We start from the raw sequence: 19,815 nt of genomic DNA, 5'->3' as shown, positions 1-19,815 counted from the left end.
GGTTAATACTATTTATTATAGTGTTATTGAGGCTGGAGTGAGGCGGATTACGGGTTAATAACTTTATTATAGTAGCGGTGCGATCCGCTCGGCAGATTAGGGGTTAATAAGTGTAGGCAGGTGGAGGCGACGTTGAGGGGGGCAGATTAGGGGTTAATAAATATAATATAGGGGTTGGAGGTGTTAGGCGCAGCAGATTAGGGGTACATAGCTATAATGTAGGTGGCAGCGGTGTATGGAGCGGCAGATTAGGGGTTAATAATAATATGCAGGGGTCAGCTATAGCGGGGGGCAGCAGATTAGGGGTTAATAAATATAATATAGGTTGCATACAAAGAGAGAAGCGCTCTACCAGGAACGAACAACAGCTCAGTGGCTTGTTCTATGGCAATTTACCACCCGGAGGCAGCCTCTTTTAGACCAGTGTGCTTTTCACAGAAGAAAACTTTCCTGAAGTATATCAGTCTGATCCCGCCAAGTAAGGTCAGTCCAGCCCCGAAATACCAGGCAATTCTCCTCTGAACAAGGAACATGACAACCCCAGACGATCGTTTCGGCCTCCTATGGGCCTCGTCAGTGAGGTGCAGCCACATTCCTCTAAGCACACTGGGCAAGGAGTCCACGTCTGGTTTCCCCCATCACCCATAGGGAAACTTCCCCAGGGTTATAATAAATTGCATACAAAGAGAGAAGCGCTCTACCAGGAACGAACAACAGCTCAGTGGCTTGTTCTATGGCGATTTACCACCCGGAGGCAGCCTCTTTTAGACCAGTGTGCTTTTCACAGAAGAAAACTTTCCTGAAGTATATCAGTCTGATCCCGCCAAGTAAGGTCAGTCCAGCCCCGAAATACCAGGCAATTCTCCTCTGAACAAGGAACATGACAACCCCAGATGATCGTTTCGGCCTCCTATGGGCCTCGTCAGTGAGGTGCAGCCACATTCCTCTAAGCACACTGGGCAAGGAGTCCACGTCTGGTTTCCCCCATCACCCATAGGGAGACTTCCCCAGGGTTATAATAAATTGCATACAAAGAGAGAAGCGCTCTACCAGGAACAAACAACAGCTCAGTGGCTTGTTCTATGGCGATTTACCACCCGGAGGCAGCCTCTTTTAGACCAGTGTGCTTTTCAAAGAAGAAAACTTTCCTGAAGTATATCAGTCTGATCCCGCCAAGTAAGGTCAGTCCAGCCCCGAAATACCAGGCAATTCTCCTCTGAACAAGGAACATGACAACCCCAGACGATCGTTTCGGCCTCCTATGGGCCTCGTCAGTGAGGTGCAGCCACATTCCTCTAAGCACACTGGGCAAGGAGTCTACGTCTGGTTTCCCCCATCACCCATAGGGAGACTTCCCCAGGGTTATAATAAATTGCATACAAAGAGAGAAGCGCTCTACCAGGAACGAACAACAGCTCAGTGGCTTGTTCTATGGCGATTTACCACCCGGAGGCAGCCTCTTTTAGACCAGTGTGCTTTTCACAGAAGAAAACTTTCCTGAAGTATATCAGTCTGATCCCGCCAAGTAAGGTCAGTCCAGCCCCGAAATACCAGGCAATTCTCCTCTGAACAAGGAACATGACAACCCCAGACGATCGTTTCGGCCTCCTATGGGCCTCGTCAGTGAGGTGCAGCCACATTCCTCTAAGCACACTGGGCAAGGAGTCCACGTCTGGTTTCCCCCATAACCCATAGGGAGACTTCCCCAGGGTTATAATAAATTGCATACAAAGAGAGAAGCGCTCTACCAGGAACGAACAACAGCTCAGTGGCTTGTTCTATGGCGATTTACCACCCGGAGGCAGCCTCTTTTAGACCAGTGTGCTTTTCACAGAAGAAAACTTTCCTGAAGTATATCAGTCTGATCCCGCCAAGTAAGGTCAGTCCAGCCCCGAAATACCAGGCAATTCTCCTCTGAACAAGGAACATGACAACCCCAGACAATCGTTTCGGCCTCCTATGGGCCTCGTCAGTGAGGTGCAGCCACATTCCTCTAAGCACACTGGGCAAGGAGTCCACGTCTGGTTTCCCCCATCACCCATAGGGAGACTTCCCCAGGGTTATAATAAATTGCATACAAAGAGAGAAGCGCTCTACCAGGAACGAACAACAGCTCAGTGGCTTGTTCTATGGCGATTTACCACCCGGAGGCAGCCTCTTTTAGACCAGTGTGCTTTTCACAGAAGAAAACTTTCCTGAAGTATATCAGTCTGATCCCGCCAAGTAAGGTCAGTCCAGCCCCGAAATACCAGGCAATTCTCCTCTGAACAAGGAACATGACAACCCCAGACAATCGTTTCGGCCTCCTATGGGCCTCGTCAGTGAGGTGCAGCCACATTCCTTTAAGAACACTGGGCAAGGAGTCCACGTCTGGTTTCCCCCATCACCCATAGGGAGACTTCCCCAGGGTTATAATAAATTGCATACAAAGAGAGAAGCGCTCTACCAGGAACGAACAACAACTCAGTGGCTTGTTCTATGGCGATTTACCACCCGGAGGCAGCCTCTTTTAGACCAGTGTGCTTTTCACAGAAGAAAACTTTCCTGAAGTATATCAGTCTGATCCCGCCAAGTAAGGTCAGTCCAGCCCCGAAATACCAGGCAATTCTCCTCTGAACAAGGAACATGACAACCCCAGACGATCGTTTCGGCCTCCTATGGGCCTCGTCAGTGAGGTGCAGCCACATTCCTCTAAGCACACTGGGCAAGGAGTCCACGTCTGGTTTCCCCCATCACCCATAGGGAGACTTCCCCAGGGTTATAATAAATTGCATACAAAGAGAGAAGCGCTCTACCAGGAACGAACAACAGCTCAGTGGCTTGTTCTATGGCGATTTACCACCCGGAGGCAGCCTCTTTTAGACGGGGTACAGGAGCGGCGGTTTAGGAGGTAATAACTTTATTTAGGTTCAGGGGGCACCGGGAGTGGCGGTTTAGGGGGTAAAACAGTATAGGGTGCTTAGTGACCGGCTAGCAAGTTGCGAAGAAGCCGATGAGCAGCGAGATTGATGACTGTCAGTTAACAACAGTCCGCTGCTCATCGCACCGTACTTGGTGCGTGGCTTCTTGACAGCTTTCTTGATAACTTTGGCGAATGTATTCAGGTCTGCGGCGGCGATGGTAGGTGAGCTTAGGCGAGCGTATTGGGCCGGCGAATGCAGGTAAGTAGACGGCTTGATACATAGAGGCCATAGAAACAATGGATGCATATTGTCCAATCTCCCTACTTAATGCAGATTACAAAATAATAGATAGTATTTTGGCTGACAGACTCAAGGGAGTTTTAGAGGAAATAATACATACAGATCAGACTGGATTCATGCCCGGTAGAACCTTATAGAAAAACATTAGAACAGCCATGTTTCTAATTGAACAGATGCTCTCAGATCAGAGAGATAAGAGGTACAAACATGTAGACTTTGCCCTATTGACGGTTGATCCCGAAAAGGCATTCAACTGTATTTCTTGGAATCATCTTTTTAGGGCATTGGATAGTTTTGGGATATCAGGAAACTGATAATGGTACAACTTCACCCAGTCTTAGACTTCAGAAAGGAACCAGACAGGGTTGCCTGCTTTCACCACTTCTGTTTAATATTTCTTTGGAACCTTTGGCAATTCTTTGTAGGGAAAGACTAGAAGGGATCATGCTGGGAAATAAGAAAATCACTTTGTCTATGTATGCAGATGATACTTTATTCTATATAAGTAACTCTAGGAAAAATATACCTCTTGACTCAATTGATGAATTCAGCAGATTTTTGGGTTATAAAATAAACTTGAATAAGTCAGAAATCTTATGGATTATTAAAAAAAAAGAAATAGTCTACTCCTAAATCCTTTTAAACAAGTTTCCTCTAAAATCCGCTACCTTGGAATAGTCCTCTCAAAAAAGCCGACTGATTGGTATAATCTGAATTACCCCCCTATCTGGCAGAAATGTATAGGTTCTCTAAAAAATTGGGCTAAATTACCTCTATCCCTATCGGCAAAAGTAACCCTTATTAAAATGATGCTTTTTCCTAAAATTCTTTTCCTTATGCAGAATATTACGGCCTTTATCCCGGCTAAAGACATACGAAATTTTAATACTCAATGTTTACAATTTTTATGGGGAAAAGGGAAACCTCGGATAGCACTTAAAAACTTGGCACATATGAGAGTAGATGGAGGGCTAGCCCTTCCCAACTTGAAATTTTATAATTGGGTTTGCCTAGCAAAAAATGGGCTAGATTGGTTAACAGGTATAGAATATATTACCAATTATCAAGACGAGGAAACCGTAATATCTCCGCTATCTCTTATAGCACACTTTCCCGTGACAAAACCTTCCAAAAGAACCAGCTTTTAATATACAGTTCATAATATTACACAAGCTTGGAAGAAAATTTTTCAAATCCTAGACTCAGAGTTTAGAATATCAAAATACTTACCAATTAGGGGAAATCCAAAATTTATAAGTGGTATAGAAACATCGGCCTTTTATGATTGGAATAAAAAAGGATTAACTAAAATTGTTCAATTAATACACCCACAAACCTAAACTGTCAAGACTTTTGACTCTCTAGTTAAAGAATTTAATTTAAAAATAATACAATTTTTTGCATATCTACAAGTGCGTAATTTTATCGATACTAACAAATTGACAGACTTTAATGCAAGTAATCCAGGGCCTCTAGACTCAAGTATTAATATTTATCAAGCTGGGAATTATTCAATTTCTTGTTTATATAAAAGCATAATATCCTCAGAAGCTCAGGGAAAAATATTAGACTTGTACATCAAGTGGCGCAGGGATCTCAGAAATGTAAATTTTGATCACTTTAAAAAAAGTTTTACATTAATTCTTGAATATGCACGAGTAATCTCATTTAGAGAATCTCATATCAAACTCCCTGGTGGATATCTAGGTGGAAGAGACAGGAAATAGTGAAGTGCTCAAGATGTAGTACTCCCGGAGCAGATCTGATCCACGCTTTTTATTCTTGCCCAAAGATTCAACAATTTTGGTGCAAAGTTGAGTTTTGGCTCAACAAATTTCTACCATTTAAAGTTAAACTCAGTATAGAACAAATTATTTTTATGGTTATAGAAAAAGAGATCATAAATAAATAGCTAATTAATACAGCTATATTGGTGGCAAGACAGTTGATTTTATGTAATTGGAAGGATAGAAATGCACCTAGTATTATAGTCTTTATTAGGAATATGTTAATGCAATTTACAATAGACAATAAAGATTAAAGACAATGATTTGTTGCGATAACTACCTCAAACTATTCTTGGTAAAATGGGAAATGGTTATAATGTCATTATCAGATAACTTACAAAGCCAGATTCTATCACATTTACAGGATTCTATTTTATTCCAGCAATTAGTATTGTCAGATAGGTATAGACATCTGGGAAGGATGTTTAATCCTAGAAGTATAAGTTAGGCATCTGACTAGTTGATGATACTGATGGGAGGTGAGTATAGTTGTGGAGAGTGAGTGATCTTTTTTTTTTCTCTTTTTTTTTTCTCTCCTCTCTTTTTATTTTTGTTTTAGCTTTTGGTTTTGTATTGTCTTAGCTGTTTGTTAATTGTGTTTAGGTTGTTTTATTCAATTATGTTTAGTTGAGATTTTTATTTGATTATATTGTTATTCTTGGCAACAGTATAAATTTATGTTTTGAATCCTTTTATATGTTCTATGACAAGATTTAGAAATCAGGATCTTTCTTTAAATGTCTCTAGGATAAACTGATAGACAACAGTCAATTTTTGATACTCCTTTCTTTTTTTGGGATATGTATAATGTAATGTCCTCATTGGAGTGTCATTTTGTATTTATAGCCCTGTGAGGCGCTGTAATTCTTGTTTATTATTGACCTTATGTGGTTTGTTTTTGTTAATTTGATGGAGATATCAATATAAATAAAAAGAAAATAAATAATAAAAAAAGGAGAAAAAAAAAAAGAAGACAATTTGATAAAAGGAGTAAATTAGAAAGTTGCTAAAAAAATGCATGCTCTATCTGAATCACAAAAGAAAAAAATTGGGTTCAGTGTCCCTTTAATGAATGTTTAGTAGATAACCATATTATAACTAAGAGACCAAACATAGTTTGAATCATACCCCTGTGGCTGGATTTGTAGAAAGGTATGTTGTAATAATTAATTAGCACCTATATTTAGAGTTTTGCGTTAGAAGGGGTGCATTAGCTACGCGTGTTTCCCCCCCCCCACCTTTTAAACAACGCTGGTATTTAGAGTTCTCTGAAGGGCTGCGTTAGGCTCCAAAAAGGGAGCGTAGAGCATAATTTACCGCCACTTCAACTCTCAATACCAGCGTTGCTTATGGACGCGGCCAGCTTCAAAAACGTGCTCGTGCACGATGTCCCCCATAGGAAACAATGGGGCAGTTTGAGCTGAAAAAAAACCTAACACCTTCAAAAAAGTAGCGTTCAGCTCCTAACGCAGCCCCATTGTTTCCTATGGGGAAACACTTCCTAAGTCTGCACCTAACACCCTAACATGTACCCCGAGTCTAAACACCCCTAACCTTACACTTATTAACCCCTAATCTGCCGCCCCCGCTATCGCTGACCCCTGCATTTTATTCTTAACCCCTAATCTGCCGACCGCACACCGCCGCAACCTACATTATCCCTATGTACCCCTAATCTGCTGCCCCTAACATCTCCGACCCCTATATTATATTTATTACCCCCTAATCTGCCCCCCCCCAATGTCGCCGCTACCTACCTACACTTATTAACCCCTAATCTGCCGACCGGACCTCGCAAAAACTATAATAAATGTATTAACCCCTAAACCGCCTCACTCCCGCCTCACTCCTGCCTAAAAAACCCTATAATAAATAGTATTAACCCCTAATCTGCCCTCCCTAACATATCCGACACCTAACTTCAAGTATTAACCCCTAATCTGCCGAACGGACCTTGACGCTACTATAATAAATGTATTAACCTAAAGCTAAGTCTAACCCTAACCCTAACACCCCCCTAAGTTAAATATAATTTTTATCTAACAAAATAAATTAACTCTTATTAAATAAATTAATCCTATTTAAAGCAAAATACTTACCTGTAAAATAAACCCCAATATAGCTACAATATAAATAATAATTATATTGTAGCTATTTTAGGATTTATATTTATTTTACAGGCAACTTTGTATTTATTTTAACTAGGTACAATAGCTATTAAATAGTTAATAACTATTTAATAGCTACCTAGTTAAAATAATTACAAAATTACCTGTAAAATAAATCCTAACCTAAGTTACAATTAAACCTAACACTACACTATCAATAAATTAATTAACTAAACTATCTACTATTATCTACAATTAAATCAACTAAACTAAATTACAAAAAAACAAACACTAAATTACAAAAAATAAAAAAAATTACAAGAATTTTAAACTAATAACACCTACTCTAAGCCCCCTAAAAAATAACAAAGCCCCCCAAAATAAAAAAATGCCCTACCCTATTCCAAATAAAAAGTTAACAGCTCTTTTACCTTACCAGCCCTTAAAAGGGCCTTTTGGGTGGCATGCCCCAAAGAAAACAGCTCTTTTGCATTTAAATAAACATACAATACCCCCCCAACATTACAACCCACCACCCATATACCCCTAATCTAACCCAAACACCCCTTAAAAAACCTAACACTAAGCCCCTGAAGATCTCCCTACCTTATCTTCTTTTCTACAACATCACACTTACACCATCTATTATGGAGGATCAACTTTATGCCACCCAGTTGTCCGGTCAAGAGATGGTGGCGAGGGAGGAGGAAGCCATCTTCGCTTTTACAGACGAGGATGCCATAAGAATTCTGCAGCTCTGTGAGTCAGACACTGTGGATGAAGTACTAATTAACGTATACTATAAACTATTAAACTTAAAAAGAAAAGAAGTGGATTATCGACTCCATGCAAGCTACCTAACGGACTATTTCAAAAGAAAGATGATACCCCGTGGATTCAGGGTCAAGAATTCTCCGACCATTGGCAGGAGTAACACAGAATTTTGTCGTAAGTGGTGTCGAATTGCCAATAAGTGCTCATTTGACTGGATCTTACTTTTTATAGAGGAAGTGGTCGAAGAACTAGATACTACACAGAGGGACAAGGAGTATGTACTAAGGAATGATGATAGTGATGACTGGCTTAATAAATTAGCCACCCAAATTGACAAATACCGCAAAGATCTGATTAATTTCAAGAACAAGAAAATAGCGATGGTTGAGACTGATTACCGTGAGAAAAGGGTATCTCAATGGCTATCAGGTACCACCCCTTCCTTTAGATGTAGAAGGAATGACCGCAAACCCACTCCTCTAGCTAATACCATTGACACAAGTGGCGGGGAATCCAGTGGAGCAGAGTCAGGGGCAAGTAATACCACCACACTTAGACAACAAACCAAGATCCAAACAAGATCCCAAAGAAAGCCACCACTACCGGCAAAAAACGACAATCCTCCAGGACAAGACACAGGCCATACATTAGATGAAGCGGCCACTGGAAAAAAGCCGCGAAAAACTTAACCAGGTCGGAGAACGTTGTAATAAACATCAGCAGTAGACTATTAGATAACCACAAACTCAATTTACTTAGTAAGGGCCTGAGCTATGTCCCGACCCCAAAGGTTGAATTATTCAACAACCTTGTTGACATACATCCGTTACAAAGAACCCTCAAAGTTAAAAATCACTTCAAGAATTCTCCACCTCTGATGGGGGATGGGAGATTCTCTGTAAGATCTGGATTCAAGCCCAAGAACACCCATCCTACCATTAAAACCTTCACCAATGTCTGTTCTTGTGAGATCACGAATGAACTGATGGACAAGAAGAAACAAAAAACTAATCTGGACAATTCGGAGTGGGCTGCCCTTCAGAGACTCAAAAAGGATGATACCATAACTATCAGACCAGTGGATAAGGGAGGGGCAATCATCATACTGGATCACCAGTACTACAGGCAGGAGCTGCTACAACAGCTTGGGGATGTAAATACTTATAAAAGATTGACGATGAACCCTACCTCTGTGTATAAGAGGAAACTGGAAGACTGCCTAACTTTTGCATTAAACAATGGACATATTGAGCAATCCCTTTTTGATTTCTTACTGCCTGAATACCCCAGATACCCCATCATTTACACGATCCCTAAGATCCATAAAGACCTCACCAAACCACCAGGCCGCACCATAGTTTCTGCTGTGGGGTCACTCTTCCAAAATTTGGCTAAATACATTGATTTTCACTTACAGGAGAGTGTGAGAAACACCAAACACCAAACTAATTAATCTACTCCATGATAGAAGGTTCCCTGCACATTGTCTCCTTATCACCCTGGATGTCAACAGCCTCTACACCATAATCCCTCATGATCTTTGTGTAGAGGCTGTAAGACAAGCACTGACTAGCTACGAGGCCTACATGGGACCTCCCATCAAAGTATTACTGGACTGGTTATTGCTCTGCCTTACCCATAACTACTTCAGATTTGAAGAGAGTTTCTATCTTCAGTAAGTGGGTACGGCCATGGGGTCCAGTCTAGCCCTGTCGTACGCTAACTTATTCATGGCGTGGTTTGAGGATAAGTACGTCTTCAACCTAGATGATCCGAATGTTCTGCTTTACCGAAGGTACATAGACGACCTCTTTGTTATCTGGGGGGGATCAGCCAGTGAGCTTGAAGTTTGGATCAACATCCTCAACACTTCAGAGAGTGCTGTTAAGTTCAAGAGTGAAGTCAGCTCGGAGACTATCCATTTCCTTGACTTATGCATTTATAAGTCTGGTGAGGCGGAGGAATGCCTATTAAAAACCACGTTATACTCAAAACCCACTGACAGGAACACCCTACTTCAATTTCACAGTTTTCATCCACTACCACTGAAGAAGGGCATTGTTAAATCCCAATTCTTGCGGGTTATGCGCAACAACTCGGAGCACAGTAAGATGATAAGCCAACTGGAGGAAATGAGAATGAAGTTCCTCCAGAGGGGCTACAGTCCGTCCATGTTACAGAACACGTTGGATGAGGTATTACAATAAGAACGAAGCACCATTATGCTGAGGAAACCCAAACCTATTAACACCAGTGTTGAATGTCAAATAAACTTTGTGACTGACTATACCCCAGCAACCACCATAGTATGTGAGGTTATTAAGAAAAACTGGCCTCTGATCAGTGGTGATAGAACATTACCATTTAGGGACAAACCACCGCCGAGGATAGTCCACAAGAGCAGCCATAGCCTGAGATCTTTGTTAGCAAAAACAGACTCATGGCACAAGGAGAAAACCTGGCTCCACACCACCAAGAATGGATGGTACAAATTTGGTAGCTGCATGACCTGCAGTACCCTCCTGACTGAGGAGAAATGTCATCACCCGGCCACCACTAAGAATTACTGGATTAGACACTGCTTAACTTGTACTTCTGATCATGTAATCTACTTTCTTTCCTGCCCATGTGGCCTGTACTATATTGGCAAGACCACCACCTCTTTCCGTGAGAGGTTGGCTAATCATAAGAGCGCCATCAGGGCAGCCCTTAAAGATGGACACTCAGATCAGCCCGTAGCGAGACACTTTCTGGAGTCGAGACATCCGATCTCAGCAATTAGAGCTATGCTGATCGATAGAGTTGGCCCCCTCAAACGGGGAGGTAACAGGAATGTGGAACTGCTGAAATGCGAGGCTCTGTGGATACATAGATTGAACACTCTGGCACCCAATGGGCTAAATGCCAGCATTGACTATGCCCCATTTTTTTGATCTCTTGTTCATGTATTTGTCTTGAATCTGTTTCATGCATTCATACTCTTCTGTCAACATCTTCTTTCCTATGTAGGGTCCTTAATCTCTTGCCTTTGGTGATATACTAACATTGTGGGACCAGGGTGGTCGTGGGCACAGGGTCATGCGCTGGTGGGTGTGGACATTAAATGTAACCAATGTGTGGCCCCCTGTTCCTGGGGCCATGGGGATATGTCCTTTCTTACGGTTAGGAACATTGCCTTGTGTTACTAGTCTTTCTTTTGCCTTGCCCCTGAGAGTCTTTGGCATGGTTGGCCATATATGATGTGATAGCATATTTCTTATGTATTAGGGTATGTTTGTTACCTGAACTTACTCTGAGTTATCATGGGTATGCCCCTTGCACCCTACTGTACATCTCTGTATTTGAGTAGCCCCTGTGGTATGCTGGGGCTACAGTGTAACTGAGTCCCTGACGGAGTATAATTGTGCTATGCTGGTTGTATCCAGCATTTTTTTCATGACAGTATTATTGTTGCTGTAATTGATTGGTAATTGCTTGCTTGGTTACTATGAGGAGTGAATATGCGGTTCTAAACTCATGGCACCACACTCTAGCTGTTTTAGCATCTGTTGAACTAGTCACACTTTGGTACTTAATATAGTAGGTTGAGCGGTCACTCTGGGTCTAGATCCCTGCGGTGTGGCATGCGGGTGTCTGACCGCTGCAGCCTGTTTAGCTTGGTGTGCACCAGCTGCTGTTCTTGGTGGGTGTGTGTGACAGCATGCCTAGGATTGGCCAGCGGTGAGGGGAGTTCCCCTTTTAAGCACTCCGTATTTCCGGCTCCGGTATACCCGTTTCCAGTTACTGGGAGCCGTTGGAGTTTTTGTGTGCTATGTGCACTGATGATGGTAAGCTTACTTTAGCTCCTCATATGTTTAAAGTGCCAGATTAGCTGTTTGTACTCATCTAGCGACACACAGTGCATCCTTTGACCCACGCAGCCGGGTGGGCTTTGCTATACAGTTCCGGTAGTTGGTTTTGTAGTCGGCACTCTATCTTTCTGTTTTGTATGTGTAAGGTGTGCAGATAGTGGCAGATACGCAGGTTTGGCATGTAACAGTCCTGTTCCACTTGGGCTGTAGCTCTGCCACGGTTACCCCAGGTCTATGGACCTCTGCTGTTTGATTTGTTAGTCCTGAGTTATGGTGCTCCTGCCTGCATCTAGTGTATATATGGCTTGAATTGGTTGCTGCTCGATATTCTCCATTTACATTTATGTCCCTTTATGGCTACTCCAGCGTCTTCTATGGTCCACTATTTGTTAGTCACTGCTGCATGACACTCTGTGATACAATACAAGCCTGGTACTCGGCAGGTCTCTGTTGTGATTCTTTTAGATTAAACAACTTGGCTGTTAGATAGTATCATACTATGCTATGGGGTTAGACCCCCACCATTACAATGTATACCATGGTGATTTGCTAGTCGGATTATTAATAACACTGTGTTTATTTTAAGAGTGTCCGTTTCCACTTGCTATACCTCACATTTTTGGAATATACTATCTTTTAAGCTTTGTCCTGTTATGCTGTTCAGATATGCTCTATCTTACTGTGAATGGATGCATATAAGTGATAGACATTGTTAGTATATTATTGGTGACCTAGGTCCCCACTGGCACAGTACATTGTTTGGTGATTCCTGTCTGGATAACCATTTCTACCTCATTTTGAATATGAATATCTTTCTCTGTCAGCACTGGTCCCCATGCTGGGGATATACTACCCTAATACCCTTTGGCACTGTGATGTCTTGATATGTTATCTCATTTATTGTTTGTCTTTGCACTTTGATCTCCATTTCCTCTTTTTTTAGTCTTTGTTTCTTTTCCCTGGTTTTCAAATTATGGAGTTATATCCGCTGGTGGGCAGGATATATAATGTTCAGTTTGACGGTGGTATAATGCTGTCATTGATGGTGGAGGGTTGTCACTGGGGTTTATTTGAGGTTTTTGTTGTTTTTTTCTTGATTATGCTTTTTGTATCTTATAGATAAAAATTTGTCTTGAAGAAGGCCCTAGAATGGGCCGAAATGTCGACATTTGCTTGATGTACTACTAATTTTGGAAAATAAAGATTACATACTTTTACCTATTCTACAAGTCCTATGAGTGCCCTCCATACACACAGCCACCTTATATATATATATATATATATATATATATATATATATATATATATATATATATATATATATATATATATATTTATATGTGTATATATGTATTTACAGACATATATACACATATAAACACATAAATACAATTGTACACACAAACATATATATATATATATATATATATATATATATATATATATATATATATATATATATATATATATATATACAGGGAGTGCAGAATTATTAGGCAAGTTGTATTTTTGAGGATTAATTTTATTATTGAACAACAACCATGTTCTCAATGAACCCAAAAAACTAATTAATATCAAAGCTGAATAGTTTTCTAAATAGTTTTTAGTTTGTTTTTAGTTATAGCTATTTTAGGGGGATATCTGTGTGTGCAGGTGACTATTACTGTGCATAATTATTAGGCAACTTAACAAAAAACAAATATATACCCATTTCAATTATTTATTTTTACCAGTGAAACCAATATAACATCTCAACATTCACAAATATACATTTCTGACATTCAAAAACAAAACAAAAACAAATCAGTGACCAATATAGCCACCTTTCTTTGCAAGGACACTCAAAAGCCTGCCATCCATGGATTCTGTCAGTGTTTTGATCTGTTCACCATCAACATTGCGTGCAGCAGCAACCACAGCCTCCCAGACACTGTTCAGAGAGGTGTACTGTTTTCCCTCCATGTAAATCTCACATTTGATGATGGACCACAGGTTCTCAATGGGGTTCAGATCATGTGAACAAGGAGGCCATGTCATTAGATTTTCTTCTTTTATACCCTTTCTTGCCAGCCACACTGTGGAGTACTTGGACGTGTGTGATGGAGCATTGTCCTGCATGAAAATCATGTTTTTCTTGAAGGATGCAGACTTCTTCCTGTACCACTGCTTGAAGAAGGTGTCTTCCAGAAACTGGCAGTAGGACTGGGAGTTGAGCTTGACTCCATCCTCAACCCGAAAAGGCCCCACAAGCTCATCTTTGATGATACCAGCCCAAACCAGTACTCCACCTTGCTGGCGTCTGAGTCGGACTGGAGCTCTCTGCCCTTTACCAATCCAGCCACGGGCCCATCCATCTGGCCCATCAAGACTCACTCTCATTTCATCAGTCCATAAAACCTTAGAAAAATCAGTCTTGAGATATTTCTTGGCCCAGTCTTGACGTTTCAGCTTGTGTGTCTTGTTCAGTGGTGGTCGTCTTTCAACCTTTCTTACCTTGGCCATGTGTCTGAGTATTGCACACCTTGTGCTTTTGGGCACTCCAGTGATGTTGCAGCTCTGAAATATGGCCAAACTGGTGGCAAGTGGCATCTTGGCAGCTGCACGCTTGACTTTTCTCAGTTCATGGGCAGTTATTTTGCGCCTTGGTTTTTCCACACGCTTCTTGCGACCCTGTTGACTATTTTGAATGAAACGCTTGATTGTTCGATGATCACGCTTCAGAAGCTTTGCAATTTTAAGAGTGCTGCATCCCTCTGCAAGATATCTCACTATTTTTTACTTTTCTGAGCCTGTCAAGTCCTTCTTTTGACCCATTTTGCCAAAGGAAAGGAAGTTGACTAATAATTATGCACACCTGATATAGGGTGTTGATGTCATTAGACCACACCCCTTCTCATTACAGAGATGCACATCACCTAATATGCTTAATTGGTAGTAGGCTTTCGAGCCTATACAGCTTGGAGTAAGACAACATGCATAAAGAGGATGATGTGGTCAAAATACTCATTTGCCTAATAATTCTGCACTCCCTGTATATATATATATATATATATATATATATATATATATACATATATATATATATATATATATATATATATATATATATATATATATATATATATATATATATTCATTGAAGCCCTTTGCAGTTAAGTAGATGAAAACATGTAAAAGCATATTTATGCAATATTCATTTTTAATAAAGATTTTAACTGTGTATTTATCATTCCCATGTTCTGCACATAGCAGAATATGTTCTAAGTATGTCTAAATATATATTCCTATATCTGTAAATATCTATTGCTATAAATAATCATGTACAGTATATAAACATCAGATATGTGTCAAAATATGTATTTATGAATAAATGGAGCATATTCTTTTGTGTGGAGAACGTGGCATGTGAAATTTTCTTATTTCCGAGTTAGAGCACATGAGAAAATGCAATCAGGTTTGCTCCATTTACTTCTAGGGGGGAATATGTAAACGCACACACAATATTCTAAGTTTGGTTTATTGCGCTCTTCAGGTTAGTGCGTGAGCGAAAACGTTTACTTTCAACTCATAAAACAAGCGCAACCCAACGAGTGCTTAAAGCTTACTTCTAGCACAATTAACACTCAAGCGGAGAAAGCAGTCCTGTGTATACAGACTCACACTCACACTAATGTGTTGCTGACTGTACACTTATACCCTAAGTGAAATGTTTCTTTTGTAATCTTTTAATAAAAACTTTGTAACCTGCACCAGAGACTACAGTGTATCCTGCATTACCCAGGGTTAACTTATAAAGCACAATTCTTAGAGCTATTGAAGCTCTGTAACATGTGAGTAGGATTGCCCAGCTGTATTGCTGTATATCATTGAATGTTATAATTTCACGCTATGGTTATCCTTTTCTTGAGGAACCAACCTGAATATTTCTGTCAAAACTGCTGTTATCCATCCACTCTAAATTCACCTGAAAATTGTAGAGTTCTGATGTGGTTTGTATATATTGTGTTAAGGGTCTGGTCACTTTTTATTGATTGATTAATATTATTGTTCACTTCCATTAAGAATCTATCACTGTAATACATTTTGTTTTGCATTAGATTTATTTGTATGTTTGCTTGCCTTATAGAGGATATAGTAGCATAACATTTTTAGAAAAGTTGCCTAATTGTCACATCATTTCGCTTCTATGTTGGTCTCTGAAAAGAACACAACAATGCTTGTTACATATACTAATTTGTTCTAAAAAGAATATAAAGAAAAACACCTCATAGTGCAGTTATCTCAGTGCTGAAAGTGATAAATATGTATGTGAGCTTCAGCCAAATTCTTACTCACAAAGTGAAATGCACTGTGGACAAGTGCAGTAAAAGCAGGCTGGGTATTACAGTCTCCAGCTGACTGATGTGGATGCTGGCTTCTTCCAATCAGAAGATATTGTATTCTTGGATACGTTAACCCTTTAATATATAAAAGACACAGGGCTTCCCATAGTGCAGTCAAACACTTCTACGAGATGTTTCTCCTCCAAACAGTAGTGTATAAAATGGCTACTCACATTTGTGTTTGCACGTGAAGTCTGTGCAAACAAGGCAGGCTGGATATAATAGACACCAGCTGTCTAATCAGAAAATGTCTCCCTGGGTTGGTGTTCCAAATATCAGCAGATCAGCATAAAGATGTGGTGCACTCCCCAAAAAAATGTGCATAAGTAGTACAGACTCAGTGAACTACTTAAAATAACACATTTAATGTTGTAAAAACATCTAAAATGAATAAAAGCATGCAACGTGTTTCTCAGTAATGATGTTGCGAATAGTTCGCCGGCGAATAGTTCCTGGCGAACATAGCATGTTCGCGTTCGCCGTGGCGGGATAACATATGCAATGTTTGATCCGCCCCCTATTCATCATCATTGAGTAAACTTTGACCCGGTATCTCACAGTCTGCAGACACATTCCAGCCAATCAGCAGCAGACAAACCCTCCCAGACCCTCCCAGCTCCTGGACAGCAGCCATTTTAGATTCATTCGGAAGCTGCATTGTTAGTGAGAGGAGGGACAGTGTAGCTGCTGCTGATTTAATAGGGAAATTGATAGCTAGGCTAGTGTATTCAGTGTCCATTACAGTCCTGAAGGACTCATCTGATCTCTGCTGTAAGGACAGCACCCCAAAAAGCCCTTTTTAGGGCTAGAACATCATTTTTTATTTTTTTTATCTTTTTCCTGTGTAATCTAATTGCAGTTGCCTGCCTGCCAAGCCACTTGCCCAGTGCCACCACTCATATCTGGTGTAACAGTAGTGTAAATTAAAAAAAAAAAAACTTTTTTGACTGAAACATCAGTCTGCTAGTGTAATCTAATTGCAGTTGCCTGCCTGCCAGCATGTGTGCCAGGCCCACTTGCCCAGTGCCACCACTCATATCTGGTGTAACAGTAGTGTAAATTAAAAAAAAAAACTTTTTTGACTGTGAAACATCAGTCTGCTAGTGTAATCTAATTGCAGTTGCCTGCCTGCCAGCGTGTGTTCCAGGCCCACTTGCCAACTAGTGCCACCACTCATATCTGGTGTAACAGTAGTGTAAATTTAAAAAAAAAAAAACTTTTTTGACTGTGAAACATCAGTCTGCTAGTGTAATCTAATTGCAGTTGCCTGCCTGCCAGCATGTGTGCCAGGCCCACTTGCCCAGTGCCACCACTCATATCTGCTGTAACAGTAGTGTAAATTTTAAAAAACAAACTTTTTTGACTGTGAAACATCAGTCTGCTTGTGTAATCTAATTGCAGTTGCCTGCCTGCCAGCGTGTGTGCCAGGCCCACTTGCCCAGTGCCACCACTCATATCTGGTGTAACAGTAGTGTAAATTTAAAAAAAAAAAAACTGTGAAACATCAGTCTACTAGTGTAATCTAATTTCAGTTGCCTGCCTGCCAGCGTGTGTGCCAGGCTCACAGCATATACTGTGCCCACTTGCCCAGTGCCACCACTCATATCTGGTGTAACAGTAGTGTAAATTTAAAAAAAAAAACTTTTTTGACTGTGAAACATCAGTCTGCTTGTGTAATCTAATTGCAGTTGCCTGCCTGCCAGCATGTGTGCCAGGCTCACAGCGTATACTGTGCCCACTTGCCCAGTGCCACCACTCATATCTTGTTTAATAGTAGTGTAAGTGTACATTTAAAAAAAACATAACTTTTTGGACTGTGAAACATCAGTCTGCTTTTTTGTGTCAGGCTCACAGCGTATACTGTGCCCACTTGCCCAGTGCCACCACTCATATCTTGTTTAATAGTAGTGTAAGTGTACATTTAAAAAAAACAAAACTTTTTGGACTGTGAAACATCAGTCTGCTTTTTTGTGTCAGGCTCACAGCGTATACTGTGCCCACTTGCCCAGTGCCACCACTCATATCTTGTTTAATAGTAGTGTAAGTGTACATTTAAAAAAATAAAAACTTTTTGGACTGTGAAACATCAGTCTGCTTTTTTGTGTCAGGCTCACAGCGTATACTGTGCCCACTTGCCCAGTGGCACCACTCATATCTTGTTTAATAGTAGTGTATGTGTACATTTAAAAAAAAATGACAGGCAGGTGCCGTCGTGGTCGTGGTGCTGTGATTCCCTTTGGCCCTAGAATAATGCCCAGTGTTCAGAGGTCACGTACCATGAACTCGAAAAGTTCTGAGGACATAGTTGACTTTTTAACACAGGACACCCAATCTTCTATAGATTCCGCTCCAAACCTTGACGCACCATCCTCCTCCAGCTTATCTTCGGGCAGCACCTCTCAAGTTACCACTCGCCCGCCTGCCGCCACCACCAACACTAGCACCACAGCCGCTTCACTTGATCTGTCAGAGGAGTTATTTACACATCAGTTGGAAGAAATGAGTGATGCACAACCATTATTGCCAGAGGATGTAGATAACAGGGATATGTCTCAGTCAGGCAGCATTACACACATGGACGTACGGTGTGATGATGATGATGATGTTGCACCCGCTGCGGGAGTTTGGTCTGTCACTGTGAAGCGGGCGTAACCCTTACACTACCTGATCGATACAACATCATACCTGATGTTTTAAAGCACGTTATTCCAAACAATTTAGGAATGTTAGGTTATTTATGCCCTTTATGGATTAAAACCAGACTCTGCATCAACTATGTAATTTTCCATGGGAGTTTTGCCATGGATCCCCCTCCGGCACGCCACAGTCCAGGTGTTAGTCCCCTTGAAACAACTTTCCCATCACTATTGTGGCCAGAAAGAGTCCCTGTGGGTTTTAAAATTTGCCTGCCCATTGAAGTCAATGGGGGTTCGCCCGGTTCGCCGGTTCGCAAACTTTTGCGGGAGTTCGCGTTCGCAATTCGCGAACCCAAATTTTTAGGTTCGCGACATCACTATTTCTCAGCACAAACTGGCTGTTTCATAAGGCATGTCACATTAACATATCCAAGAATCCGATATCTTCTGATTGGAAGAAGCCAGCATCCACATCAGTCAGTTGGAGACTGTAATATCCAGCCTGTTTTTACTGCACTTGTCCACAGTGCATTTCAATTTGTGAGTAAGAATTTGTCTGAAGCCCACATACATATTTATCACTTTCAGCAATAAGATAACTGCACTATGAAGCGCTCTTCTTTATATTCTTTTTAGAACACCTTTGCAAGCCTAATCTGCAAGAGGAGGAGCTGACTCAAGGACTTTTTATATATCTATATTATCACATTTTTAAAAAACATTTTGTATTATCACCTATTTTATTATTATTATATTATTAATAGTTTTTCCACTTATTTACTATTTTTTTAACTCATCCACTTTATCCAAATAAGGATTATATATTTCACTACCTTCATTGTTCACATTATTATATGTGCTAGTTTCATTTTAAAATATTTTGCGCTCTCTGCCTTTTTCTAAACATTTAGAAATGTGCACTTTTTTTAATATACTATTTTGTACATTTTATTCAAGTGGCTTAACCTATATGAAGGGACTTTCTTTGGAAATTAACATGCATGTTTTCATTAATTCAAAACATAGTGAAAATGAAAATGTTATACAGCAAAAATGAAAATATTGGAATATACC

The 19,815-nt window shown here is 40.6% G+C and overlaps 1 protein-coding gene across 2 annotated transcripts in view; it reads left to right on the top strand.

The window, feature by feature from the left end:
- The first annotated feature begins 11,631 nt into the window (after positions 1–11,631).
- Positions 11,632–19,815, top strand: part of LOC128662764 (uncharacterized) — a 107,215-nt gene continuing 99,031 nt past the window's right edge. Inside the window, exon 1 of one of the 2 annotated variants that reach the window (XR_008402809.1) lies at positions 11,632–11,699. Coding sequence is in view for 1 of the 2 variants with exons in the window: in XM_053716705.1 (XP_053572680.1) it covers positions 11,684–11,699 (16 nt within the window). In the remaining variant the exon portion in view is untranslated. The remainder of the gene's footprint in view (positions 11,700–19,815) is intronic. The other variant, XM_053716705.1, reaches the window with a different exon arrangement.

Source organism: Bombina bombina, chromosome 6, assembly GCF_027579735.1.
Source record: "Bombina bombina isolate aBomBom1 chromosome 6, aBomBom1.pri, whole genome shotgun sequence".
Classification (NCBI taxonomy): domain Eukaryota; kingdom Metazoa; phylum Chordata; class Amphibia; order Anura; family Bombinatoridae; genus Bombina; species Bombina bombina.
Note: the sequence above shows the minus strand (reverse complement) of the source record. Positions and strands in the feature narration are given on the sequence as shown.